Source organism: Camelus dromedarius, chromosome 23, assembly GCF_036321535.1.
Source record: "Camelus dromedarius isolate mCamDro1 chromosome 23, mCamDro1.pat, whole genome shotgun sequence".
Taxonomy (NCBI): domain Eukaryota; kingdom Metazoa; phylum Chordata; class Mammalia; order Artiodactyla; family Camelidae; genus Camelus; species Camelus dromedarius.
Genome location: NC_087458.1, coordinates 27,318,778 through 27,346,234, shown reverse-complemented (window position 1 = coordinate 27,346,234; position 27,457 = coordinate 27,318,778). Strand labels below are relative to the sequence as shown.

The window sequence follows — 27,457 nt, the reverse complement described above, 5'->3', positions numbered from 1 at the left end:
CCTTTGCTTTATTTGTGGGTAAAAGGAAACACAGAGAGGTGAACCGGGGTATCTGAGGCTTCGGCCAGGCACAGTGACTGAGGAGCTGGTTGTTAGTTAAGTGCAGCTTCTGTACCAGCCAGCAGCACCGGCCAGAGTGTGCAGAGAGCTCCCCTCGCAGGTCAGTACCAGCCCTGGAATCCCACGGTGATGGGATGAAAAGCAGTGCCATCGACAGCAAGAAGCCCGCCCTGCCAAGACAAGATGTGGTCCATCCTGCTCCCCTGCCCTGACGCGGGGCCCTGCCTGGCCCTCAACAGCAGTCAGGAGGGCATCGTCCTGACACAGGGGCGCCTCCATCGCATCTGGGTTTGCCGTCAAGGGGCCTGTCAGAATCTTCTCCTTGAGGGGCTGGCAGCAGCCCCAGTGACCCCACACGCCACCAGCTGGGCACAGTGCTTTGTTTTAACAGATTGGGGACTCTGGGGATCCAGACCATCCAGGAGTCAAAGAGCGAGAGCAGTAGGAAGGACTCGCTGGCTATAGCTTCATCTCTTAAGATCCACTTGCATGGAATTGAAGAAAACTTGGCTCCTGTCTTTCTGCTCTCAGAACCCTTCACACACATCCAGAGTCTTTCCTGGTGCCCCTGAAAGGGCTCTGACCTAGGGTGGCACTGACTTGCTCCTCTGGGCTGGTCTCAACAACAGGAGTAACAGAGGCGTCCTGTCTTACCCGCTCAGGGTGTGTCCGTCAGGATAGGCTAGATACGCGAACATCCTTCAAATCTCAGTGGCTTCACACACATTTATTTCTCACGCTATGTGTCAGCTGGGGGCGCTGCTGGGGGCCTGTGCGCCTCCTGTTCATCCAGAAGCCTCCGGGCCCACGATGGGAGGGAGGAATCAGGGGCCCTGCAGGCGTGCCTGGGCCCTGGGTGTACCAGCCAGAAAACCTCACTACTGTTTTGATGTCTAAATGTCTGGGCTTCCTGAACCTCCCTCTGTTACTCGTGCCCAGAGGCACGAGTCTGGGCCAGGGGTGCCTGGCCAGGAGCCCCCGCTGTTGCAGTGATGGTCCCGGGCCAGCAGAGAAGGTCAGTCATGACGGCCCCCTGCCTTGGGGCGGGAGCTGGGAGCTGCTTGTAACGCCCAGTCTCCCAGTCCCAGCATCAGGCCGGTGTTTCCAGCATGCAGAGGAGACCTGTCGGAGAGACAGACACAGGGCGTAATGAGCGATGCAAGGCTGCGAGGACGGGGGAGCCTGTGGGGGGCAGGCGGGGCACGTGGCCAGCATTTTCTTCTCCGGCTTAGAAGAAGTCAAATGGGACCAGCGATGCGTGCGGCCGGAGGAAGGAATTCCTCAGCTACCTGACCAGTTATTTAATGAGAATGTGGCGTTTTCTCTTCTGGAGGTGAAGTAATAATAAAAAAGGAGGCGGGCTGTCCCTTCCGCTCCACCAGCCGCTGCCGGGCAGAGAAGCCTGTGAAGCAGGCTGAGAAGACCCCACGGCCCCCGACCCCAGCTGGCTTCCAGATGTGGCTGGATGCTGTCATGACCGTCTCCTGTCAGGAACATTACAGAAGTGACAGGTCACCCCGCTAGACAAACGCCTGCCCTTCCAGGGCTCGGAAGGACTCATGTGCTGATCTGCCTGCAGGGTGGCGTGTGGAAGGTGCCTTTGGAGGGTGACCCCGGCCCTGGGACTTGGGGGGTCCTCCGGCAGCGAGACTCGGTCATGCAGAAAGGGTGGTGGACCAGGGATGGGGGGAGGCTGACTGTCAGGGACGGGAACTTGAATGAGCAACAGCCCTGTGAAAACTGATCCTTTGTTTCTCTGTTGCCTGATAGCTGCTGCCCCACTCACCGCGGGCAAGGGGGGTTGCTTCTGGGTCAGCTGTGAAGAATGCTGCGCTATCAGCTCTGTGTTTGCTGTGGCACTGGGGAGAAGCAGCCGGCCAGATAGCACAGGACAGTGGATAATGCACAGAGAATTTCCGCTTGGCTCTGGAATGTGTTTTCACACTGTGAGCAGGCGCAAGAGGGCCCCGAGCCCCACCCCCCTTCCTGCAGCACAGACACATCCTGCTCTGCCTGGCACGGCTCCCCGGCCGGGCCTGCCGTTGGCATCTCTGGCTTGGAGAGGCGGCAGGTGGTGATAGCACCGGGTGTTTGCATGACCTTTCCCAAGCTTGCACGGCCCTTTTGCAGACTTGACCTCGTTTGAGCCCCACAAAGCAGGCAGGGAGGGCAGGGACGCATGTTCCACAGAAGGTCACAACATCCAGACAGGGTACAAAGTTCTTGCCACGTGCCAGACGCTCTAAAGGCACTTCGCGTCTGCTCGCTCGTGCCATCCTGCCACAACCCGGAAGGGCAGCTCTGTTTCCTCTCTGTGTTACGCTCTTGAATTGAAGTTCATGAGCAGTTAAGTGAATAGCTAAGGTCATGCAGCCCGAAGAGGGCAGGGCTCACCCTTGAACCCAGGTCTGTGCGGTAACACATCCCATGCTGCTCCCACTGAGCTATCTTGCCTCCTGCCAGCCTTGTGGTCCCAGGGTGTGGCCAGGTCTAGAATTCACCCCCAGTCCTCTTTCCGGGACAGCTCACCATCATGGCCAAGCAGATGAGTATTTGGAGATACCTGGGAAATGCTTCCGTAAGTCATTCAGCTGACGACACTGACTCTGCCCTTCCTCCTTCCCCAGCGGGTAACTGGCTGCATCCTCTCCAACGTCAACACACCCTCCATGACGCCCGTGACCGGACAGCCCCAGAACGAGACCACCCAGCCCGTTTACCAGAACAGCAACGTGCCCGCCAAGCCCACCGCAGGTAGGGGAGCCCGGGCGCATAGCTGCGGTTCTCTAACTTCAGGATCGCCTGGAGGGCCTGTGGAAGCCCAGACGGCCAAGCAGCGCCCCAGAATTTGATTCAGAAGGTCTGGGAGAAGGAGGAGAATTTGCATTTTTAAAAAGGCAATGCTGATGCTCTGGTCCAGGGACCATACTTAGAGACTTCTTAATACAGAACATCAGCAAGAAGCAGTCACAAAGAGAGACAGGGACAGAGAAAGAGAGACAGGTGATGGAGTGCATTTTAATATAAATATGATTGCTTTACCTGGGAGTTAAAGATACAAAATGGAATGCTTTTCTCTGGCTCGTCCAAGGAGGGTGAGGATCTCGCCCAAGATCACATGGTCAAGAAGTAGCAGGGCCAGGAGTCAAACCCAGGCGGTCTGCACCCTGAGTCCCACACTCTTAGCCATCCCTTCCGTGACAAAGAGCAAGGGCCCCCGCCGCCATTTACTCAGCACCTAGTGCGATATGTTTGCACAGGGCTCGGTGCTTTACAGGGGGCTCAGTGCCTTGCGCGGGTTTTCGTTTAACGCAGTAATTCTGTGATACAGATAGTACGTTCCCATTACAAAGAGGAAGCCGAGCGTCAGAGAAGGGAAGCGATTTGCCTAAGGTCACGCAGCTCCACAGTGAAAGAGGCAGAATTCATACGCAGGACTGTGTGATTCCAAGGTCCGTGTGCTTTCTAATACTGTCTTCCAGGCCGATTGCAAGAGACAGGTCCTGGTGTTAACTTCTCAAGCCTAGAGACCATAAGCCAGTTTGTTACTGGTCTGCTAGAAATAGGGAAAGTCACAAGGAAGAGCCAGAATTCCATAGTTTGCCTACAGCCACCTGTGGGGAGCTCAGAAACATTTTCCAGATTGGAGCCCAAAGAGATCATTGAAAAACCAGACCCCTCTCAGCCCAAGCAGGCTATCTGATTAAAAGACCGTCCGCATAAGAAGGAAAGCCTTCGCCCAGCAGAAATTATTCCAAGCAAGTTCTTTGCCGCTGGCCCGGTCTCCGTGGATTTGAGTGTAATTGTTTAGCGTTGGGAGTGGCCGAGGACGCGCTCACGATGTTAAAAAACGAAAAATGCTAACAGCGCACGTGTCCTTTATTTTTTATATTTTTCTTCAAGTTTTACTGAGATATAATTGACATACTGCCCTGTGTAAGTTTAAGGTGTAGAGCATAATGATTTCCCTTACATACATCAAGAAATGATGACCACAGTTTGCTTAGTGAGCATCCATCCTCTCATACAGGTACAAAATCAAAGAAAGAAAAAAGTGTGTCACACGTGCCCTTTAAATGCAGAAGATGCTCCAGTGCACGTTACAGACATATCTGCATAATACACATAATAAAAGTGGGAGAAAATAAGCAATATGCAGGTGCTTTAGTGGTGGCTTTCTCTAGCAGTGGAATTATGGATGCTTTTAATTTTCCTTTTTATATATATTCATCTCTTATATTTTCCAACTTTTCAACAGTATAATAAACATGGCCAGAAAGTAGATTCCTGTCTAGGGCTCAAGATGCCTTGGGCTGTGAATGAGAAGAGGGAATTCTGGCTGTCATGTTTCTGTTCTTTCTCTCCACCCTCCTTCTGCCTCCCACGACCCGGTCCCCACCCCTCCGGAGCAGCCCCTTTGTTCACAGTGGCCCCAGCCCCAGGCTGACACGAGTGTGAGTTGTGAGTGCTTCTCTCCCTCTGTCCCTGTCTGTCTTGCTCTCTCCCACAGCCAAGATCTTGGGAAAGGTGGGGCAAAGCCTGAGCCGGATCTGCTGTGTCCGCCCGCCCGTGGAGCGCTTCACCTTTGTGGGTAAGGGGGCAAGGACCTTCTTTACCCATCCCACCTCTTTTCTTTCCCTCCTCCCTTCACTGTTCAGCAGACACGCCTGGCTCCTGCTGTGGGTTGGGACATTTATAGAGCAGTGAGTGAGACAGCAGAGGATGTCACCAGGCCCGCGGGGCCAAGTTGTTATGGGGGCCCAGAGGGATGATCCCCCTGGCTGTGGACCCCCTGGAGACCTCCCGTGCCATCAGCCCCTCCTCGGGCTGTGCTCCGTGCTCCCCCCAGCCCCCTGCAGAGTGTGTGCGCACGCCTGAGAGCTCCCAGGGGCCCGGAATCCTCCCACCTCTGGCACTGTCAGTGCTCCTGCTGAGGGGCTAAGAACACATCAGCCCTTTCCTTAATTCTCTCTTGTTTTTTTGGCTGCTCCCCTAAGGATGAGAGTATCTGATTCTGGGGATCTTTCTCCCACAAACCCCAAATTCGACTGTGCAGGAGAGCTGGTCAGGCCCTCATTCCTTTGACTGTTTGGGGCTGATTCCTGAGATTTCCAATTTCAGACACCTTGGAAAGGTCCTAAGAGGGGTGGTGGAGGAGGAAGGGAGCCAGGGGGCCAAGCCAGCATCCCCGCGGTGCTGCGCACGCTCGAGGCGCACAGCAAAGCCTCTAGCGTCTTCCCCGAGCTCTGCATTCTGCCCCGTGAAAAAGCCCAGCGTGCTCAGTTCAGCTTGTTCTTTGAACCAGGTAACCCCGAACAAGAGAGGGCCACCTTCTAGTGACCCGGAAAGCTGTCTCCCTGGGTCTTGAGGATGCTGCTCTTGTGGCCAGCCTCCTCCAATACAGAAAGACACAGAAGGCACCCAGCATGAGCGTGTGTGTGTCCCTTGTTGGCTCCCCACCCAGGCTGTCTCATTCTGAAAGTCCCAGAAAAGTGAACCCTGGCCCTAGAGCCCAAGGAGATGCTCCCTGTCCATTGTAGGCTGGACCCTGCTCTGCATTCATTCAAATGTTCCTACTGCCACCAACCCCACCACCTACCCCATCCTGAGTTTTCTCTCTGAGGCAGAATGCCCATCAGGTACCAGGAGGTTCATTCCCTGATATTTCTGCATTTCTTCTTTCCTCCCTAGATGAGAACGCCAACCTGGGCACGGTGATGCGATATGAAGAGATTGGTGAGTGGGGCTGGGAAGGTGGGCTCCTTTGGAGCCACCTGCTTCCTCCACAGACATAGTCGCGGGGGAGAGGCTTGAAAACCCTGGGTGGGGGTTGCTGCAGGGTCTTAGCAAAGCTCTTCAAAGGATGAGTGGCTGTTCCCAAGCTAAGGTCACATTCTTAGTTATCTCCCCTTTAACATCACTTCCCTGGATCCAGGCAGGCTCCCAGGGGGCAGGGCTGGGTCAGTTGGCAAGTTTCCCTTTGGAGCCTCTTCCCCCTCACCCGAAAGACAGGAAAGTTGAGTTTAGTGCCGGCCAGAGAGACTCTTCTTTTGTCCAGACACTGTGCCTGAGGCAGAAGGGCCCCCCTGCCTTCCTCACCAGAGGGCTGTTTCCAGGGCAGCCTGGGCTGGAGACTAACACCTGGACGGTGTGTGTGAGGGCCGTGAAGGCCCCCGGCCAGAGCAGGAGGAGGCGGATTACCCGGAGCTGTTAGGACGGGAAGGAGCTGACCCCCATGGAAGACAGAAGCAAACCAGGAAACAGATCTTTCCAAGGTTCCAGAGTAGGTTAGAGACACCAGTGTCTGCAGCTGGGGAAAGGGCAGACAGACAAGACTGGAGCTGGAGCTGACGCAGGTAGCCGGTGACAAGGAGGGTCAGTGACAACAGGAATGCTTGAATTTCTTCGATGAGGGGCAGCCTGAGGTCCAGCAGACATGCTCAGTCTTCAACTTCCAGCTGCAAAGACACTCCAGGACCCCCTCGTGGGCCCTCTGTCCCGGGATGAAGGTGAGGGGCTGCCCCTGGGCACCGGGCTCTCCCGGGGGAGCCGGGAGGCGTGACGGCACTTCAGGGGCTTCCCCGGGTCTCGTCCTCTGATCCCAGGCGCACCTGAGTTGGCTCAGACTGGTTTGCTAGAACCATCTGTAAAATTTTGGGACATTTTACCAACCGGTTGTCAAATGCAGCCAATACTAAAACTACTAAAAAAAAAAAAAAATTAAATTAAATTAAGTAGAAATTAAATACATTGCATTAAAACCAAAGGTAATAAATACTCAAATCTCCTCACTTCCTAATTCTTTTATTAAGTTTTCATAGCCTTTATTTACCAGGACATTGCTGTCTGAGGGCCACAGGAAAGGGCGCTTGCCTTTCTGGTTGTTCCCCAAAGCAGGCAGGAGCGTTTGACCCCAGGTTCCCCAACACCCAAGAGCCCTGCCCTCCCGCTTCCCTGCGGCTCCAGCCCTGGCCAAGAACTGCCTTCCCAGGAGAAGTCTTTCCTGACCAGCAGAGCGGTCTTCAGACTTTCAGCTGTATTCCAGTGTATATTTTTCTCCAACCCCTTGTTCCAGAAAGAATGTATTGTGGCCAAGCTTCAGCTGGGACCTCGGCTACCGTCCCAGCGCCCAGGGCCAGTGTCTCAGGCTGTCCCGCCCTGGGCAGCTCCCCTCCTACAGGGAGGCCGTGTGACAGGTGCTTGCCTGGCCACACTCCCTGTGCCCCCCCGACCCCGGCCTCTTCCTCTGCGGCCTTGTGAGGGGCAGGGCTAGCCCCAGCCCCCTCTTGCTTACCCCTCTTTCAGAGAGTGGACAGCTGGGTGGCCACAGCTGTCTGGAGGGACTCGTGGCCTGGGGACGGGGGGTGCAGGTGGCGGCTGCCTCACATGCAGTGGGAGCTGGGAAGGGCCGTGGGGCCTGGGGATTCACACACCCAGGATTCCTGGGAGGAGCGTGTGACAGGAGGCCACAGGTTCTGGCTCCAGGTCCTGGGTCCTGAACTGGGGAAGGAGGTGGGACCCAGTGGAGGTGGGAGGGAGCTGCCCAGCCTCCAGACCATGGTGCTGGGAGGCCCTCTGGCTCACAAAGCCCCTTTTAAATCCCCTTGCACACTTCACAAGAAGGAAAAAGCCACTTCTCCCAGCTCAGTTAGCATCTGCGACTCCATTTCCATGTTCTTAACGGGATGACTGCTCCGGGACCTGCCCCAGGCCCAGGGCTTGTGGGCTGGATTCCAGCTCCTTAGTCTCATACTGCAAGCCGGAGAAAGCACTGCTGCCCTCCAGCGGCCACACGTGGGATCAAGCCCTACTAGGGCCTCTGGTCTGTGGCAAATTCCTCTGTTTCAGTCCTGCAAGCAAAGGTGGAAACCCCACTCTAACTTGCCCTGCTTTGGCTTTAAAAATAATCCTGCATTTTACTGGAGTGGGAAAGTGAGTCTCCGGCTTGGGAACAGGCAAGAGGTTCATTTCCAGGGCTGTAGAGCACAGTTTCTCAGCCACGGCACTGCTGACACCAGGGATGGGATAGCCCTGTGCTGCCGGGGCGGCCGTGGGCGGCGTGGGCAGCACCCCTGCCCTCCCAGCGCTAGGTGCCAGCAGCGCACCCCCCCCCCCAGCCTTGACAACCGAAAATCTCGCCGGACATCGCCAAATTCTAGAGACAGAATTGCCCCCGTTGAGAACCACTGACGTAGGAAAAGCTGAGGGCACACCCTCTGGACACAGCCACCTAACTGAACTCTTAGGCGCATTGCTATAAAGCTTCAGCCTTTCAGCAGAAAACTGACCTGGAACCCTGGGTGGTTCCAAGTAGGGGACAGGGAACAACAGGTTCCCAGAGTAAGCCCGGTCCAGCTCCTCTCAGCCATCCCGAGGCCGGTTCACCTCTGCAGGTGGCCTGACACGGAGCGAGGCAGATGCCACTGACTGGGGTGGGCACTCCCCCAGGGTCTTCCTGCTGCAAAAGCAGAGGCTACGGCGTCCATCCCGACTGCCGTCCCGGAGCGCCCAGGAGGCTCTTAGACAGCCTGCCTGCATGGCCTCTGTGGTCAGCACGTCTGTTGTTCCCTCATTTAACATGTCCAGAGCAGCTACGATGTGCAGGTCACTCTGCCAGGCCCGGGGGAAATAAAGATCAAATGAGGTCCCTGGGCATAAACAGGTCATTAGGCGACAGTGTGATGTGGAGGAGAGGGGAGAGGAGGGGCTGCAGGATATTTAGGAGTTCAGGCCCCGGTGCTCCATGGGGCGCCCCGAGGATGGGCTGCCCAGACCTGGGACAATGAGATGTTGGCACTGTCTGTGGTCAGCCCGGCAGCCTTCCACTGAGCCTGCCGCAGGGGCAGGCTCGCTGTCTGAAAGTCCTTGTCGGGTCTCAGAGCTAGACACAGAGTCTGAGTCAGCCTCAGGGTCCAGGGCGGCAGTGGTCTCCGGAAGGTCAGCGGAGGGCTGTCTCACTGTTTCAGGCAAGAGACCCACAGCCACAGCCTCTTGCTGGAAGGGCCTGGGGTGCCTGGGACCCAGACCCACCACTGAGCCACGCCCCAGGTGGACGTCTCTCCCCCTGTGGCTCCGAGACCCCCAGGATTCTTTTCTCCCCTGTTGCTCGGTTTTCATGCCTGAGTCAGTCTGCTGCCTGTCTTAAACGACAGTGGCCTTGCTGGGATAATTCAGAGTGGGCTTAATGAGGGAAGAAAGACTGCTGGCAAGCAGAGGCGCGCCTGGGAGGCAGGAAGGTGGTGGGGGCAGTCTTGCTTCTCAACCCCTTTGCTGAGGACAGTGGCCACGTGAAGAGAGGACATCTGATGAGCGGAGCTGCCCCGGGTGCACTCCGTGTCTCCTGCCCGCCACCGCGTGGGCACTTGTGACGCAGACCAACCCTCAGACCAACCCCGGCTGATGTGCCGCGGCGGAGGAGCCGAGCTCCACTGGCACTTCAGTTTGCAATGGAGCAAGAGAGAGGCCCTTAGACCTTAGACAAAGCACGTGGCCGGCTCAGTCTCTGTTTGGGTGGCCAGCCATCCTGGTTTAGCTTGAAAACCTGTCCTGGAAACTCCTCCATACCAGCCAAGCAGAACAAATAGTCTCCATCTCTGCTCCATTCTCCCTGAATGGGATTCGTCCCGCAGGGAGTGAGGGTGGTCTGTAAAGGAGCCTGGTGCCGGGGTGCCCGGAAGAACTGGGCTCTGGTGCCCCAAGGATGGGACCCTTCTGTGCTCACTGGGGGAAGAGGGCTGAGACTCGAGCGTTTCCCAGGCCTCCACTTACTCCCTTCGCAAACTTTGTTCCGCCTCCCCAGAGCTGCGGATCTTGCTGCTGTGTGGCAGTGACCTCCTGGAGTCCTTCTGCATCCCAGGGCTCTGGAACGAGGCAGATGTGAGTAGCAAGGTTATGGCCTGGCGCACAGCTGGCGTGGGGAAGGATGGGGGGGGGCACTCGGCTCTGGCTTCTGGTCTTCCCTCCCCTCCCCGCCTCCCTGCCCAGCTTGAGCCTCCCATCTCCTGTGAGCTCCCAGGAGACCAATCCATTCGTATCGTGATGGAGGAAAATTCTCACCCACCGCAAGCTTTATCTCCTGCCGTATTTTTGCACTCATTCCCCTTCACGCTTGCTCCCGTGAAGCCCCTGGGAGAAAAACAATCCGGGTCACAGAACGCCTTCTCCTAGTGGTGCTTGGGGTGGTGTGTGCTGGTGGGGAGGGTGGGGGAGGGAGGAAGTTTTTAAAAGCCGTGGCCCCTTCTGAGATTATTGTGTGTTTTGTTTTCCTGTGATTCTTTTGAAGAGGTTGTAAACACCAGCTTAGAATTCCCTTAACAAGAGAAAAGGGGTCAAGAGGGGAGCAGTTAATGGCAAAGGTCAGGAGGAGTCTTCTGGCAACTGACTCGGGATAGAAGGAACCAGGTCAAACCTGTACCCTTTAGAAATTCAGTGGACATCTTTCGTTACCAGCTCTGACTGGGATGGTCCTAAACTGGCTGATTCTTAGGTCACTCACCCTTCAGACATACATTCATTTTTGTTCTTAATTCATTGATTCATTCATCTGACAGCCAAAGCCAGTGCCGGCTCCCAAGCCCACAGCCCTGTGAAAGTTGGATTCCCAGGGCAGACATTTCAGACCTGGTACTTTTTCATTACTTGCTGTGTGACCCCATGCAAATCACTCAACTCCTTTGGGCCATGGCTGTTTTTTTAAATCTGTAGAGAGTTATCTGCAGCATTCTGAGGTTTTAAAGAAATACACAGTGCAGTCCCTGCCCCCAAGTCTTAAGTGGCAAGATGTCTGCATATGAAACTTTTTCATGTACATATATGTCTCTGAAGAGACAGAGAAAGAGAGGAACTTCAGGATCAAACTCAAGATTCCGGTTCGGTTCCAGTGCAGCTCATGACAAAATATATTCTAAGCATCAGTTTTTCCCATCTGTAAAATGGGCATCATAATACTACCTATCACATGGGGTTTGGGGAGAATTAAATGAGATTGTCCACGTGCAGGGCTTAGCCTGACCCCTGACACACAGTGACGGACAGGAAATGTTAGTAAGTGAATTTATCTAAATAGACATATAGGTAAACACATAGATGTTCAAGGTGAAGGGCTTAAGTGCGAACATGCTGTGGGACCACCAGGAGGGGAGGGAGAGTTTCAGGGAAGCAAATTAAACTGTGTCGGCCTTTCGTCTCCACCCCTGAGCAATTTCCTGCGGGTGAAATTTTAAACCTCCTTTCGGTCCTGGATTAAGAGGCTTAATTAACTTTTACTTTCCTCTCTGCTTCCCAAGTTGCTTTGAAAGTAAAAAGCAAGGCGGGCGAAGTTCTGTACAAAATTTCAGCAAAGCTCTTTCAAGAATCCAGGCAAATCCGGGCAGTGGCCCGAGGCCCCAGCCCGTGGGGAGGCCCTGGCAGCCGGGGAGGGATTGAGAGGGAGGCAGTCAGCAGGGCCAGCAGCCTGAAGGGCCTCTTTGCTAAGTGTGGCGTGTGATGTGTGCCTCTCAAGGGCAGACCCCGGCTTTGTGGGGCCTGAAACTGACAACTGGGGGCCCCTGCAGCACGGCCTGTCCCTCCCTGTTCCTCCCAGAGAGACTGCTGCCTGCAGCGCCTCTAACTTCTCTCCAAAGACTGAGCGTGAGGTTGTCAGATCCGACATTTAGAGACCAGAGAGGGGGGAGGGTGTAGCACGAGTGGCAGAGTGCATGCTCAGTGCGCGAGAGGTCCCGGTTCAATCCTGGTACCTCCACCAAGCGGAAATCAGTGAAGAAACCTAATAAGCTGCCCCTCTGAATGCAGATAATGCACACAGAGACCAGGGGGAAGAGCCCAGGCCGCTCCTCTTCCGCTCGGTCCCTGCTACTGAAGGGATGTGTTAGTTAAAACAGAAAATTTGAGAAACCGATAGCCATTGATTTACTGGGGACGTGACAGCGGAGGTGGAGTGAGACCCTCACCTATTCAACCAAGTTCCCACTGCCAAGTCCCCCTGGAGATCAGAGCGCCCAGCCTGGCTGCTCCCAGAGGCACACCGCTCCAGACCAGCGGGGACCCCACACCTCTCCTGTTCAGGGCGGTGAGAATTCCAGTCCACAGCATGGGCGGCAGGGGGTATGGGGGAAGCAGACCCTCAGGGACTTTCTAGAGCCTAGAGCTCTACCCACCCTGCACCCCCTGACCCCCGCTACCCCCCGCCCATTGCTCGGTTCCCTAATTCAACCCACACCCGGTCTGTGGGGTCCTTAGAATCGCGACAGCCAAAGGAGAAGCAACAACAATCACGGCACCTTTTCCTTATATAAGGAGCGTGCATCTCAGGCCACAGCAGAGGTGTGCCAGAAATATCACAGTTAATTTATTTAAATCAAATTAAGATTCAACTCCAAGTCACTATCCCACAGGGACCATGGGAAGTTAGTCTCAGTCATCACTGACTCGCAGGACCTGAGAGGCCCTGTGGGCTCTGAGCACAAAGACCCGTTCACCGCGGTCGCCACAGGCACCTCCCTGGTCAGGGCCTCCGCGGTCCCCTGAGGAGGGTGGCAGGCAGCCCCAGGCCCACCTGGGAAGCCCGGTGCCGGGCCCCACTCACCCATGGCCATGGCTCTGTTTCCTTGTGAGGCTTTGCCATGAGGGTGCTGTCCGGGAGAGAGGGAGGGCGGGACAGGTTTCACAGACCTCTGGTTTCTTTCTACGTGGAAGGGGGACAGCTGAACCTCTTCTTTCTAGTCTGAGATAAAATATTCCATTCCCGATTTTCTCTCCCTTCTCAGGACACCTGGGGAAATCTCCTTAGTGTGTTTAAAGCCACTGACTTCAAAATGTTCTGTTTTCTGCCCTGCAAGTTCCTCTCCTAAAGGATCTGGTTCTCTGCCTGAAATAGGGTGGGGATTGGGCACAGGTGGATATAGGGGCCAGAAACTAGCAAGTAACAGTGAATTATTCCACTGTCCTTATTTGGACAAGGTTGGAGCTCAGGGTCTAGAAAAGGAAGGTCTTTCTTTCAAAACTGGTACAGAGGGAGCCCTGCTGATTCTAACAGAAGGCCCTACCCTCTGGAGTTTGCCTGGAAGCAGCCCATTTTAAGGATCTCAGCTCCTAACCATGAGGTTACCAGGCGTGAGGTGTGACACCCGCCTCTGTCCCAGGTCTCATTCATTTATTCAACCCTGTATCAGAACACATTTCTCTTTATTACCTGGTGTCCCAAGTGAAACTTGCTGGCCACAGACCTGTGCTCAGTGATGACCATGAGCCCAAAAGCCCCGAATCTGCCAGTGATGGGACAGGAAGGCGGGGAAGAGAGCCAGGTTTCTCGGACAAGCCCTAGGCCCTTGCTCTGCATGCCCTCCGGTCCCCCGTGCCTTCTCCAGAATCCTCAGAACAAAGCAGGAGAGAAGCCACCGGTTCAAACAGGTCTGGGGAGAAGTCAGAGTCCTTCCGCCTTCTGAAAGGGCGCTCAGTGGGGGCCGGGCGGCAGCGGAGCCCCCGCCCCGCCCAGGCGGGGAAGCCGCTGGGACGGACAGTCTGCCCTGCAGCAGCGCTGCCAGCCCCTGTCTCGGCGCAATCCCAGACTCTCCGCTGAGTCAGCCTTGCTCTTCCTCTTCCTTTGACTTCCTGGACCTCTGCTCTCCATCCAGAAATCTAATTATGCAACTAAAGGAACCATCCCCCTCCAAGATACCTCCCTTGGGTATTTCCTAACAGGCACAGAGATCCATTAGCCCACAGTGAATTCTGACCTCTGACCAGTGATACAACCCACCCCCTTACATTCCATGGCGAGAAAACTCCATACGTATTCATCCAGTTTCTCTCCGCGAAATACAAAAGAGCTGCTTGTGTGGCCTGGCACTTGGCATTTTTATTCTTCATTCCTGAGAAAGACCAAGGTCCAGTTTCCTGGACCAGCCTTGGCGATCAGGACCCAGTTGGTCCAGCCCATCCCATTCCCAGACTTTGCGTTAGAACTAGTCTTCCCCGGGAGACTGGATCTTTGCTGTCCTGCATCCTGACACCAGCACTGAGGCGGGTGTCCAGGCATGGGCCAGGACCTGTGGGAAATCAAGGCAAAGCCGAAGGGTCAGCCACGGACGGATTTGTGGAGCAGGAAACTCTTACACTCGCTCCCTTCCCCCCAAACAAAACCCTTTGTCTAGGGATTTGTGCTGCCAGATGCTCTGCCCATCATATTATAATGGAAGGCAGTCCGGCAAATTAATTCTGATTCAAGCATTCTTTCCTTCAATCAATCTTTCAACTCACCCTGGGTGCCCAGTGTGAACATAAGCCCATTATTTGTCTTGGAGGCGCTGACAATTTAAAAAAATCTGGGTTTTTATTCTATTAATTCTTTTTATTACATGAAATAAAACATGTAAAAAGTTTAGATGAGTTCTTGAGCCTAGTGAGCATTCAGTAAATGTTGGCTGTTAGTCATTCATTGGTTTTAAAATATTTATTGAGTACCTGCCATGTGCCAGACACTGTTCTGGGGCTGGAGGAACACAGAAACAAAACAGACAGAGTTCCAGACCGTTGTGCACTTTTACTTCCTAGCGGGAGAGACAGATAATAAACACTTTCTTTGTTTCTCGTGGATTATTTCAGTCGACCCTGCAAAGTGGAATCTTGGTTCCCATTTACAGACGTGGAAACCAGGGCTCACATGGATTTTGACTTGTCCAAGAACCACTTAGCTACCGAACAACAGAGCAGGACTTGGCGTACATTCAGGTCCCTAATCCAGATGAAAGAGACAAGTGGGAAGAAAGGACATGTAACTCACCACCGGTCACAAGGGGGTAGCACTTGAGCTGGACTTTGAATGACGGGCAGGACCGGGTTACGTGGGTGCGAGGAGTAGGGCTTCGGGGGTTCGGGGAAGGCTATAAAAGACCCAGCGGTGGGAGTAAGACCTTCCGGGAAGATGGCTCTGGTCGGTTGAAATAGAAGGTTTATCCTGGTCTTTATCTGGGAAGATTTGACTTTTCAGCAAGCAGGCAAAATTATTCAGTTTAACGATTAATTGTTATTAGCTGCTTGAAAACCGTATTTTTGTTTTAAATGAGCAAGGGTTAGTACTTAGCTCAAAGGACTGAAAACTTAAAGTTGGAGCATGAGGCAGCAGAGATGGGCCGATGAGGACATTGCTTTTCCTTTCTGCCTTTCTGTTTGCGCTTCTCCGAGCCCGGCATTCCGCAGGCTGGCCCTAACTGGCCACAGTCTACATTTCTCCAGCCAACGGGGCATGGGCTAACTGCTTCCTACATCCACCAGCTATGGGAAAAGCACCAAAGAAAGCAAACAGAGGAAGAGCCGGGGGCACTGGCCACTCCAGGAGAAATCCCAGGGCTCCCGGACAAATGGAACAAAGACAAACATTTGGTTTTTCAGGCTCAGATGGTTTTTATCAGACAGCCCAGCCCCAGCCAGGAAGCCCGGTGGACACTTCCACCCTGGGGATTAGGGCCCCGCACTGATAAGCCCAGTGCCGCGTTCTCAGCGCAGGGGAAGGAGGCTGAGCCCCGGCCGTGGGAGCTCTGGTTCTCCTGTGAAAGGCACTGTTGGTTTGGTTTTCAGGCTTTTGATCTGAGTCTGGAATCCCATGCCTTCCCACACCCCCACGCAAACTGGAAGTGGGAGTGGGGATGATTTCCTCTGGGAAACCCCTCTGAAGGACCATTTCTTATTTGCACTAAGAGAGCCATCCTGGAAATGCATTCCCGCCTTGGCCCTGACTTCCTTCCAGAGAGGAGCAGGGACCAGGACGAGGGAGGAGGATGCGTTCCTGAGACGGGTGGGGTATGTTTCAGAAGCCCCTCACCTGCTGCGTGGATGGGCTGCTCCGTGCATCTTTTAATCTGCTCAGAAGTACACAAAATTTTGTACTCCAGGGGGCGATGTAGAGTAACAAACTAAGGCCCTCGCTCGGGCTAAGCCTGGAGAAAAAATAAAATATATTTTCAGGCCAAAAAAGCTTCAAGTCACTAAAATGTGAGACCTAAAAATGGATCTAGAAGAGGTGTGATGTGATGGGAAGAGCCTTTAAAGCAGGCTAGGAGGGATTCAAATTCACTTCCTGGCTGTGCAGCTCAGACTAGTTGCTGAATCTTAACTGGGTCATGGTTTCCCATCTATGAAATGAGAACTCAAGCACATGGCTCAGAAGATCGTTGTTGTAAGGACTGACTGTGATAATAAATAAGGCTCCTAGTACCGTGCCTGGTGCATAGCAGGCACCATAACAATATCACTTCCCTTCTTGCTGGTAGTCACCTGTTCAGCCCTGAGTATCTTCTTCTGGAGAAGAAACGCAAGTGGGTCTGAGTAACTCACATGCTGTACGTAGAAGGAGGCCTGCCTGGGAGAGATGGTCAGGATTCTGCATCCTGATCTCAGAGTGATTCTACAGAGGGTCTCACCAGTTAGATTTGCCAGGGCGGGTCAGTGAAGACTGGATTCTGTTGCTAACAGAAGTCGAGCCCTCTGTTCAAAATATTCTAATGGCTTCTCTTTACTGTTGGAATGAATGTCATCTTTATCATGAGCTGGCCCTCGTTTACTTCCCCTGCCTCTCTGTGCTCCAGTTCCTCCTGGTTTCTTTATTTGAGCAGTTTTCCCACCTCAGGGCCTTTGCACTAGCTGTGGCCTCACTGGGAATGCTCTTCCCCCAGCTATTCTATATCTGGTCCCTTCTTGTCACTTACGTTTTGTCTTAAAAGTCATTTTGGTTTACATTCAATATTGTACTAACTTCACCTGATGTTTTCTTATTTACATATTTTTAAAAAATTTTTTTATTGAATTATAGTCAGTTTACAATGTTGTGTCAGTTTCTGGTGTACAGCACAATGCTTCAGTCATATAGAAACATACATATATTTGTTTTCAGATTCTTTTTAACCATAAGTTACTACAAGATATTGAATATAGTTCCCTGTGCTCTACAGTATAAACTTGTTTTTATCTATTTTATATAAAGTAGTATCTGCAAATCTCGAACTCCTAATTTATCCCTTCCCACCCCCTTCCCCTGCTCATAACCGTAAGTTTGTTTTCTATGTCTGTGAGTCTGCTTCTGTTTTGTAAATAAGTTTGTTTTGTTTTGTTTCGTCTTAAGATTCTGCATATGAGTGATATCACATGGTATTTTTCTTTCTCTTTCTGGCTCACTTAACTTTCAATGACAATCTTCAGGTCCATCCATGTTGCTGCAAATGGCATTATTTTATTCTGTTTTATGGCTGAGTAGTGTTCCACTGTGTAAATATACCACAAATTCTTTATCCAATCATCTGTCGATGGACATTTAGGTTGTTTCCATATCTTGGTTTTGGTAAATGGTGCTGCTATGGACACTGGGGTGCATGTATCTTTTCAAATTAGAGTTCCCTCTGGATATATGCCCAGGAGTGGGATTGCTGGATCACAGGGTAAGTCTGTTTTTAGTCTTTTGAGGACTCTCCATACTGTTTTCCATAAAGTCTGCACCAGCATTTTTATTTGTTGATGATCTCTCCCTGTGGAAGGTAAGCTCTGTGGGCACGTAGACTTGTCTGTCTTATTGGGCAACATGGGGACAGTTCGTCACATACACTCAGTGGAAGCTTGCTGAATGAAAGAATGTTAGGGTCCCTGGGAACAGCTTGTTTGGGGGAGCCTCCACCATGAGATGTGACCTAAACTTTTACTAGTTACCCGTAAGATGTTAGTGACTGCACAACGTTAGCCGCTTAAGAGTGACCTGCCCTTATCCTTCAGAGCAGTACGTTTGAAATAATCATTTGTTTAATGTCTCTCATTAGAGAGTGTTTGATCCAAGAGATGAAGCCATGTCTGTCTTGCTCAGCCTTCTGTCCCTGGTGCCCAGGAAAGTGCCTGGCTAGGACCACAGGGCATCCTTCCACCCAGAGTATCCCTGAAACCCAGAAGGGCAGGTCTTGAAATTCAGCTTCCTGGAGGGATGGTGAGAAGTCCACATTCCTTCTGAGAGACTGGCCGCCCAGTTGCCATGCTCTCTCTCCCAAGGCCAAGTTGCTTCCTGCCTCCACATGTCTCATATCCTTTCTTCAGATTCCCCACATTTGGGGAAGCAGAGTCCGCGCCCTCCCACTTCCTCTCCCCATCCCCCCCACTGCCTCCCCTGGGGACCCTCTGACCAGAAGATGAAAAGATACGATCAAAGCTGTGCCTGTGAGCAGGAAGCTGAAGCAGGATGAATGTCACAGACCCCCCCCCCCACCTCTGAGACACGACAGAGGCCAGAGCTACGGTGAGAGGCCACTGTCTACTGCGGTGGGGAGAAGGTGGTACCCCGATCCTGTTCACTGCGGTGTGGCCGAATGAGGTCACAGTGGTCCCCATCAGTGGAGGGGCTCGGCTCCGTGGGCAGGGAGAGCTTGAGGAACCCTCTGTTTCCTGGGGTTAGACATCTGCCCTCCCCACCCTCTCTCCCCAGGGAACGAGGTCGGTGTCCTCATTTTTGCTGGTGTCCCCAGAGGTACTCATCCCACGAGTATCTCATTTTTGACTTCATCCCAAATCAAAGAGTATTGGCAGCTTAAGCAACTGCCTATATGACTTAAAGGGACAATTTTCCAACGGTGGGTGCACACCAGGGGGGCTTAGGGAGCTTTGTAAAGGGAGGGGCTCCAGCCCACTGCGGACGTGTCGTATCAGAATCCCTGGGGTGAGACCCGGAGGAGCTGTGGTCATTGTTATTGTGGTTGTTACTGTTTTTAAAGCTCCACCCCCACCCCCCAGGTGATTCTACTGATCAATCAGATGAAGTTAGAAGTTAGGGAACCTGCAGAAGTAAGATCACCCTTGCTTTTCACTGGGACCTAAAGTCTCTTTAGGGCCACTTCTGTGGGTCTCCCATGACTCCCATTAGGTGCCACGGGCTTCCTTCCAGGTCCTGAGGTGGGGAGGGTTTACCGGCTGACTCGGGAACACCTGCCGGAGGAGACTCTGCAGGACTCCACTGACTCAACAGCATACACTGAGGATGTACGATGTGCCAGGTTCTGTCCACCTGGGAACGTGGCAATGAAGGAAACACGCAAAACTCCCTGTCCTCATGAAGGTTACCTTTAGAAGGGAGAGAGAAAGAGACAAAAGAAGGTTAAACAGAGAACATATACAAGATGTTGGAGACAAATGCTCGGAGGACTATGAAGCCGGTAGTGAGGGTGTGGAGAGGGTGCGGGTCTATAGGTGCACAGACACGGGCTTACATAGCGTGGCCAGAGGAGGTCTCGCTGAGAGGGCGATGGTTACATGAAGGGTTCTGAGCCAAGGAGCAACATGATTTGACTGCTATTTTTATATTATTGGTCTCTCTGTTGGGAATAGACTGCAAAAGGCAAGATCAAACAGGGAAACCAGAGAAATCCAAGTGAGAGAGGATAGAGATGAATTAGTTTGCAGTTGCTGCAAACCTGGTGGCTTAAAACTACACCAATTTAATTGACGCAACATTGTAAACTGACTATACTTCAATTACATATCACATGATTGAATACGATATATAATATATAATAGAATATACAATATATTATATAATATGATATACAATATTTTCTATATCACATGATATATAATATATATTATATATAGTCATATAATATGTATATTGCACCAATTTATTCTCTTACACTTCTGGAAGATAGAAGTCCGAAATAGGTTTCACTGGACCAAAACTAAGTTGTCAGGGCAGAATTCCCTTCAGAGGGTCTGCGGAGAATCTGTCTCCTGGCCTTTGCCTTTCTTTGAGAGCTGCATTTGTCTCATTCCTCAGCTCCTTCTTCCGCCTTCAAGGCCAACAATGTAGCGTCCTCTCTGCCACATCTTCGCACCACCTTCTCTCTCCTGTGTTAAATCTCCCTCCGCCTTCTTTTTGTAAGGACACGAGTTACTACATTAGGGCCCACCTCCATCATCCAGGATAACCTCAAGATTCGTAGTGTGATCACATCTGCAAAGTTTCTTTTGCCACGTAAGGTAACATTCAGTAGGTTCCAGGGATTAGGAACCTGGATGTTTGGGGAGGGGGCCACTACTTAACCTACCGAAGGAGGCTTAGACCAGGTAGAAGTGATGGAAATAGTGAGAAATGAGAGGTTCTTGGATTTGTTTTGAAGACCAAGTTGATTGGGTTGCTGCATGGATTAGATGTGGGATATGAGAGAAAGGGATGAATCAAGGAAGATGCCAAGGCTTTGGCCTGAGCAGTTGGAGAGAATTTCCATTCACTGAAATGAGAACTGTAGGAGACTACGGGAAAAGCATCTTGGTGTGTGTGGCGGGGGCGGAGGGGCGGTAGAGGGGATTGATTGATGTCAGAGGGGATTGACTGATGGATGTTGGAAGGTTCAGGGGCTTGTGGACGTATTAGGTTTGAGATATCTCATCCAAGTGGGCATGTTGGAAAGGTCACTAGGATGTATGAGTTCAGGAGAGAAGTCTATGCTGGAGATAATAAATTTGGGAGCCTTTTGTGTGTCTTTCAAGCCCTGAAATGGAATGAAATCCTTAAATGTAGATATAAAGAGAAAAGACAAGAGGTCCAAGGACTGAGGCCGGGGGGACTCCAGTCATTCAAAACTGGGAGCTGAGAAGGAACCAGCGCAAGGAGCCCGCAGAAGAGCAGCCAGCGAGGTGGGAGGGCGATCAGGGGAGGGTGGATCCTGGAGGCCAGGTGAAGACAGGAGGCAGAGAATGGGGGTGCAGGTGGGCAGGACAGCTAAGCCCCTGGAGGGAGATGGGTGCCTATGGGACTGAGGGCACACCTCACCAACTCTAGCACCTGGCACCACCCCCACCCCAAACACACACCCACACGAACACCTTCCAGGAGAAAAATCAAGCCCATACCCTCAGGTCCGGTCAAAGGAGCAGAAAAGGTCAGCTGTCGCTGGTCCAAACCCCTGCAGAGATGCCAGCTGGATGTGGTAAAGCTGTGTGTCTTGTCTCGTGGACCTGTCTCCTTCTCCCCATCCATGCTTCCCAGGCGGCAAGTCTGCCACCTGTTTCTGGGAAAGGAATCTGTCTCCAACAGCGAGGTGTCCCTCTGCCTGCCACCCACGGAGCAGCCTGCACTGTCACTGACTGGCCGCTCAGGTCATTAGCTCTTGAGTAGAAAGCAGCAGGTGCACTGATGTGGCCCACTGGGCCGTCCCCCCCGTGAGGGCTCCCGCCATTCTGAGTCATTGCTTTCATGCTTTAAACTAGAACGCTCACTTTAAATGGCCCCATTATTTCACACATCATATATGAAACATCCATCAAATCCTCAGGATCCAATTGAATTCACATCTTACGTTATGCAGTTGACAGCAGGGTTCTGAAACATCTGCACAGCCAGACAGTTGACGAACCTCCATGTCCACCTGCTCAGATAGATTCTCCTCCCTTTCCTCCCATCCCCTGCATTTCCCTTCCCTCCTCTTCTCTCCTCTTCTCTCCTCTCCTGCCTTCTCTTTTCTGTCTCTTGTGCCATCCTAACAGTCCCCCTGGAGTTTTAATTCAGTACTTAGATCACTGGCTCTCAAACTTGGCTGCACACTGGAATTAAAACCTAGGGAATAAAAACAAAATATTGATGCCTGGGCCCCATTCCCAGGGACTCTTATCTAATTGATCTTGGGTCTGAGCTGGGCTTTGGGTTTTTTTTTTTTTAAGCTCCACAAGGGAGCCGCACGACGTGCAGCCAAGTTTGAGCACCAGTGTCTTCGATCACCTAAGTGGTGAGTCCCAGCGCAACGTTCTAAATTCTGCGGCAGGAGGAGGTGGGTCTACCTCCAGCTCTCTGCCCTGCCTCTCCCTAATGTTCCTGATTTATAGGACAGAGACCTGGGGCCAGCTTATGGGATCTGAATGCCACCGATAAATGCAGCGTGTTGTGTAATGTTCTGTATCTTCCAAATGGTGTGATCCAGTGGGGACTCTGATACTGTACACCCAGCTCTTAATTCCTCTCCACAACTTCCTTCCTAGGGCAGCTTCAGCCAGTGTTTCACTGCAGCTCTAGCTCCAGGTGTAAGCAATGGGAGAAGCAGGGTAAAGGCAGGTGGAAATAGCCAAGGGCACTCACGTGCGCACACACACAATCAGTGAATCGGACTTAGAAGTGGGATTCTGCCGGGACAGAAATCCTCTGATAGGGAAGACACGGCCATAGTGCTCCATAATGTCTGTTTTTGTGGCACTTGTTTGGAGAATTATTAGGAAAAACCGGTTTGTTTGGTTTTTTTGCCCCTAGAGCATGTCTTGCTCAATGAGCTGCACTGCTCAGGAGCAGCCTGCCTTTCCCCATCTTCTCCCTCCCTCTGGGATCCTTAATTGGCAAGATCTAAACAGTAATATGCCCAGACTAGACACAAGTCTATTAGATGTCATAACTCTCAGGCTCTTTGAACATAAAAATTGGCACAACTTTCCAGAAAGCAGCTTGGTGATACGTCTCAAGAGCTTGAAGTATGTCCAGGTCATATCCTTTCATCCAATTATTTTACTTCCTATCCTAAGGAAATAACCCAGAGATGTGGTAAAAGATTTATGTATAGAGATCTTCAACAAAGTGTTGTTAGAACTGCAAAAAATCAGAAGTAGCTGTACACGCTCTATAATACGACTTTGGTTTAATATATCATGATATGTCGCAGTGCAGGCGGGCAGTGAAATATACAGATTGTCAAAACATATTTTCCCGTATTTTTTTAACAGTTTGAGAAAATACTCGCAATATAATGCTAAGTGAAAAAAATATGTAGGTACGATGATGAATTTTGCAATTCAATCCAATTGTGGACACACACACTTACTTGTAGAGAAGAGAACCCTGGACAGAAATACTGAGATGGTAACAGTGATTATCTGGATTGTGTGGTTGTGATTTCTTCCTTCCTTCCTTCCTTCCTTCCTTCCTTCCTTCCTTCCTCCCTTCCTTCCTTCCTTCCTTCCTTCTTTCCTTCCTTCCTACCTTCCTTCCTTTCTTCTTTCCTTTCTTCCTTCTTTCCTTTCTTTCTTTCCTTCTTTCTTTCTTTTTTTTTCCCCCTGAGTTTCCCAAGCTTATGTTATGTCTGTAATCAGGGAAAAAAAAAAAAGCTTTTTTAATGAGAAAGTTTCCTTTCTCATGATGGTAGCAAATGTCTATCAGAGTCTGATTTCAGAAGTGACCCCATAGTAATCCTCCCCCGTCACTGCCTGTGCACACGCTGTTGCTTTCCAAGTCCTTCCCTGCTCTTCGCTGCCCCAAGTCCCACCGCGGCTCTGCCGTGGCTGAGCCCAGGTAGGTTCCAGCCCCTCTCAGTAGACCAGCTGGGGGTGGGGTCTACTTGCTGGGCAGCTCTGTGTCACCCAAGAGGGTATTTACCAGGTAAGGACCACGTGTCATGCTCTCTTCAGCATTATGAGCTCAACAGGAGCTGCAGGAAATGGCGAGATCTTGCCCAAACACGCAGGAGCACATTTATTAATTCAGTCCAGAGGTATTTATTAAGTGTCTTCTATGTGCCAGGTGAAGTTTCCACTCATTCCATGAACACTGTTACAGGTTGTTACTTGAAGGAGCTGACTTGATGGGGATAAAAAGACAAGTTTGGGACTAAGGCTTGGGGTTCCAATGGAAGCTAGCTCCACCCTGCTAAGTAGTTGCTTGGTACGGGTTTGGTGTCAGGATCTCACCAAGGGCCTCCTTCTCTCTCTCTCTCTGTTTCTTCAGATGGAAGTAATCGTTGGGGACTTTGGGATCGTGGTGGTGCCCCGGGACGCAGCTGACACAGACAGAATCATGAACCACTCCTCAATACTCCGCAAATACAAAGTGAGTCCTCCATCTCCCTGCTGGTGTAGTGATGCGATGTGGCCCTTCCCTGAGAGGCCGGACACCGGGGGCCAGGGGAGTGAGGGCACAAGGGGGTTCAGTGTGAGGCGCTGGCAACCTGCCCTCTCTGCTCTGTCCCCAGAACAACATCATGGTGGTGAAGGATGACATCAACCATCCCATGTCTGTTGTCAGCTCAACCAAGAGCAGGTACGTTTGACAAACGGCCAGAGAGACCTCGGTCAAGCTGGCCTACAAGTTTCCGTACAACTCAGTCCAAGCTGACCTTAGATTGGCCAACACCTGCTGCCCTAGTATTCAGCCTTCTTTTTGGACTTCATTTATTTGTCCCCAGTCATTTACTTTTACAAGGGGCACAGGCCATTGGCTAATTTTAGCTGGTTTGAGGAGGGAAGAGGATGTTTTTAGTTTGGACTCAAATTAGAGTCCAAGCTAGAGTCCAAACTAGACTAGACTAGCTTCCATGAGTATTGTATTAGTAAGGGTTTAGGTCAAGTTGTCATAACAAAAAGACCCCCGGCAGTCAGAGTTTTAAATAAAAGAAATGTTTATTCCCTGTTTACTGAAGTCAAAAGAGATTGAGTCCCCAGCCTTTTCAAAGTGCAGCCTCCCTCTCTGGGTCCACAGCTGCTACGGTGGCTGTTCCTCTTAGCCAGTGGGAAAGGGCAAGGATCTGTGTCCTTCAGAAGGTGACCCAAAGTTGCACGTGTCACTTCCCCTTCATCCCACCGTCTCAGTCTTAGTCCATGGCCTGTGAGGCTGGGAGCAGACTTTATAGCTTGGCAGCCATCTGTCCATCTAAAACTTGGAAGGTTCTACTAAACAGAAGAAAGAGAGAATCATTGCTTGGGACCAGTTAACGGTCTCCATCACAGCCCCCAAGTGCAAATGTCCAGTGGAATGGTAAGCTACATGGGGTACAGAGGTCTGGAAGTGCAGTGAAACTAAGAGGCAAGACCACGTAAGTTTAAATGAAAGTTGGGGATGTAGCTGAGTCAGAGGGAGAGTCAATGCAAAGAGAAGACGAATATGGGGAGCATTTGAAATGTATTAACATTTAAAAGAAGGCTAAGGAGCACTCAGAAAGCACCAGCAGAGGTGGCCCTAGAACCAAGGCAGGAGAGGGGACAAAAATGCAGAGCATTGTCATCTGTGTCGCATGTTTCAGAGAAATCAAATGAGCCCAGGATTTTAAAAAGTCCACAGGACTGCTTCCCAGGAAGGTGATTACATAGACACTTGAAATGGCAGCATCAACTGTGAGGCGAGAGGGAAACCCAGTGACAATGGCCGGTGAGGGGTGGGGGGAAGGCCGTGGCTCCAGACATGGCTGCACAATACAACTACCATGAAAATGTACACAGCATCACAAATCCCTGTGCCCTGTTCGGCCCCACCGCATCAGAATTTCCGGGGTTTGGGCTGAAGGATCTGGTTCCTGGGTGATTCTCATGAAGTTGGGGTTGGCATTAGGAAACCACGGATACAGAACCATTTTTTCAAGAAGCCTCCCTGTCAGCTGGGCAGGGAGGCACTTAGGGACCTAGTTTGCTGAGAGATCAGGACGCTGTACACATTGAAAAGGCAGTGAGCCAGCCTCTGGGGAGATCTCACAATGCAAGGTGTGCACAGACGCCTTTTAGAATCTTGCTGTTTGGAGGAGTATATGAGTTCATACAAACAGCTCCCTGGGGCCTGACATCCCAAGACCATCATGTGCATGAGAATGGGAAACACAGAGAAATGTACGGCAAGACACGATAGGTCCCCTAGAAGAAAACATAGGCAAAACATCCTCTGACATACATCTCAGCAATGCTCTCCTAGGGCAGTCTACCCTGGCAATAGAGATAAAAGCAAAAATAAACAAACGGAACCTAATTAAACTTACAAGCTTTTGCACAACAAAGGAAACCATAAACAAAACAAACAGACAGCCTACAGAATGGGAGAAAATATTTGCAAAAGAGGAGACCTGACAAAAGCTTAATTTCCAGAATATATAAAACAGCTAATACACCTTAATAAGAAAAACAAACAACCCAATCCAAAAATGGGCAGAAGACCTAAACAAGCAGTTCTCCAGTGAATACATGCAAATGGCCAATAGGCACATGAAAAAATGCTCAGCATCGCTCATTATCAGAGACATGCAAATCAAAACTACAATGAGTTATCACCTCACACCAGTCAGAATGGCCATCATTCAAAAGTCCACAAATGACAAATGCTGGAGAGGCTGTGGAGAAAAGGGAACCCTCCTACACTGCTGGTGGGAATGCAGTTTGGTGCAGCCACTGTGGAAAACAGTATGGAGATTGCTCAAAAGACTAAAAATAGACTTACCCTATGATCCTGCAATCCTACTTCTGGGCATATATCCAGAGGGAACTTTAATTTGAAAAGATACATGCACCCCAATGTTCATAGCAGCACTATATACAATATCCGAGACATGGAAATAACCTAAATGTCCATCGACAGATGACTGGATCAAGATGTTGTGGTATATTTATACAATAGAATACTAGTCAGCCATAAAAAAGAATAAAATAATGCCATTTACAGCAACATGGATGGACCTAGACATTGTCATTCTAAGCGAAGAAAGCCAGAAAGAGAAAGAAAAATACCATATGATACCACTTATATGTGAAATCTAAAAAAAGGCAAATGAACTTATTTACAAAACAGAAACAGACAGACACAGACATAGAAAACAAATTTATGATTACCAGGAAGGGGAGGGGTGGCAGGGGATAAACTGGAAGTTTGAGATTTGCAGGTACTGACTACTATATATAAAATAGATAAACACCAAGTTTCTACTGTAGAGCACAGGGAGCTATATTCAGTACCTTGCAGTGATCTATAATGAAACAGAACATGAAAATAAGTATCAATTGAATGAATAAGCACGGGAGTAAATACATGTGTTGCACAGGGGAAAAAAAAAAAAAAAAAAAAAGAATGGGAAGCAGCCAGACCAAGACTGGAGCAAAACTGTGCAGAAACCAAAGTGCATGACCAGAGCCCTTCAGTCGCTGGTAGTGCCAGCCTTCCCCGGACCAAGGCTTGTGAGAAAAAGAGAAGGCATCAGGGTTTCCAAAGGAAGGAAAGGAAGTGGTCAATGATGAAACTCATTTTCGTGAGACCACGGTGCAGAGAAACACAAAGAAGTAAAAAAAAAGAACAGCTAATACTTATATTTAAATCTAAGTATTATATAAATACAAGTCTACTGCCTGCTTGGGCTTTTCTGAGTGCTCTGTGTAATGACTCATGTCATCATTTTAATAACTGAGGTTGGCCCAAATATTGCCCCCATTTTATAGAGGAGAAAACGGAAGAATAGACGGGCTGACACAACTTGTCCAAGGCTCCTCAGTTAGGGAGAAGTGGCAAAGCCAGGATGAAATGGAGCTACTAGGCTGGGGGAGGATCCTGGGGGCAAAAGGGCTTTTCCGGGCGGAGATGCCATGTACGCAGCCTAAGCGCAGACTGGTAACTGGGCGTTGGGCGGACCCTTCGCCCTTCGATGCTCCTGCCCTGCTCCGG

At 51.1% G+C, this 27,457-nt stretch overlaps 1 protein-coding gene across 3 annotated transcripts in view; it reads left to right on the top strand.

Moving 5' to 3' along the window:
- NMNAT2 (nicotinamide nucleotide adenylyltransferase 2) overlaps positions 1-27,457 on the top strand; it is a 183,626-nt gene that overhangs the window by 151,707 nt on the left and 4,462 nt on the right. For all 3 annotated transcript variants that reach the window (XM_064478081.1, XM_010988526.3, XM_010988527.3), the window contains exons 7-12: positions 2,688-2,814; positions 4,571-4,651; positions 5,752-5,796; positions 9,860-9,936; positions 23,777-23,878; positions 24,021-24,088. In XM_064478081.1, the coding sequence (XP_064334151.1) occupies positions 2,688-2,814; positions 4,571-4,651; positions 5,752-5,796; positions 9,860-9,936; positions 23,777-23,878; positions 24,021-24,088 (500 nt within the window). The remainder of the gene's footprint in view (positions 1-2,687; positions 2,815-4,570; positions 4,652-5,751; positions 5,797-9,859; positions 9,937-23,776; positions 23,879-24,020; positions 24,089-27,457) is intronic.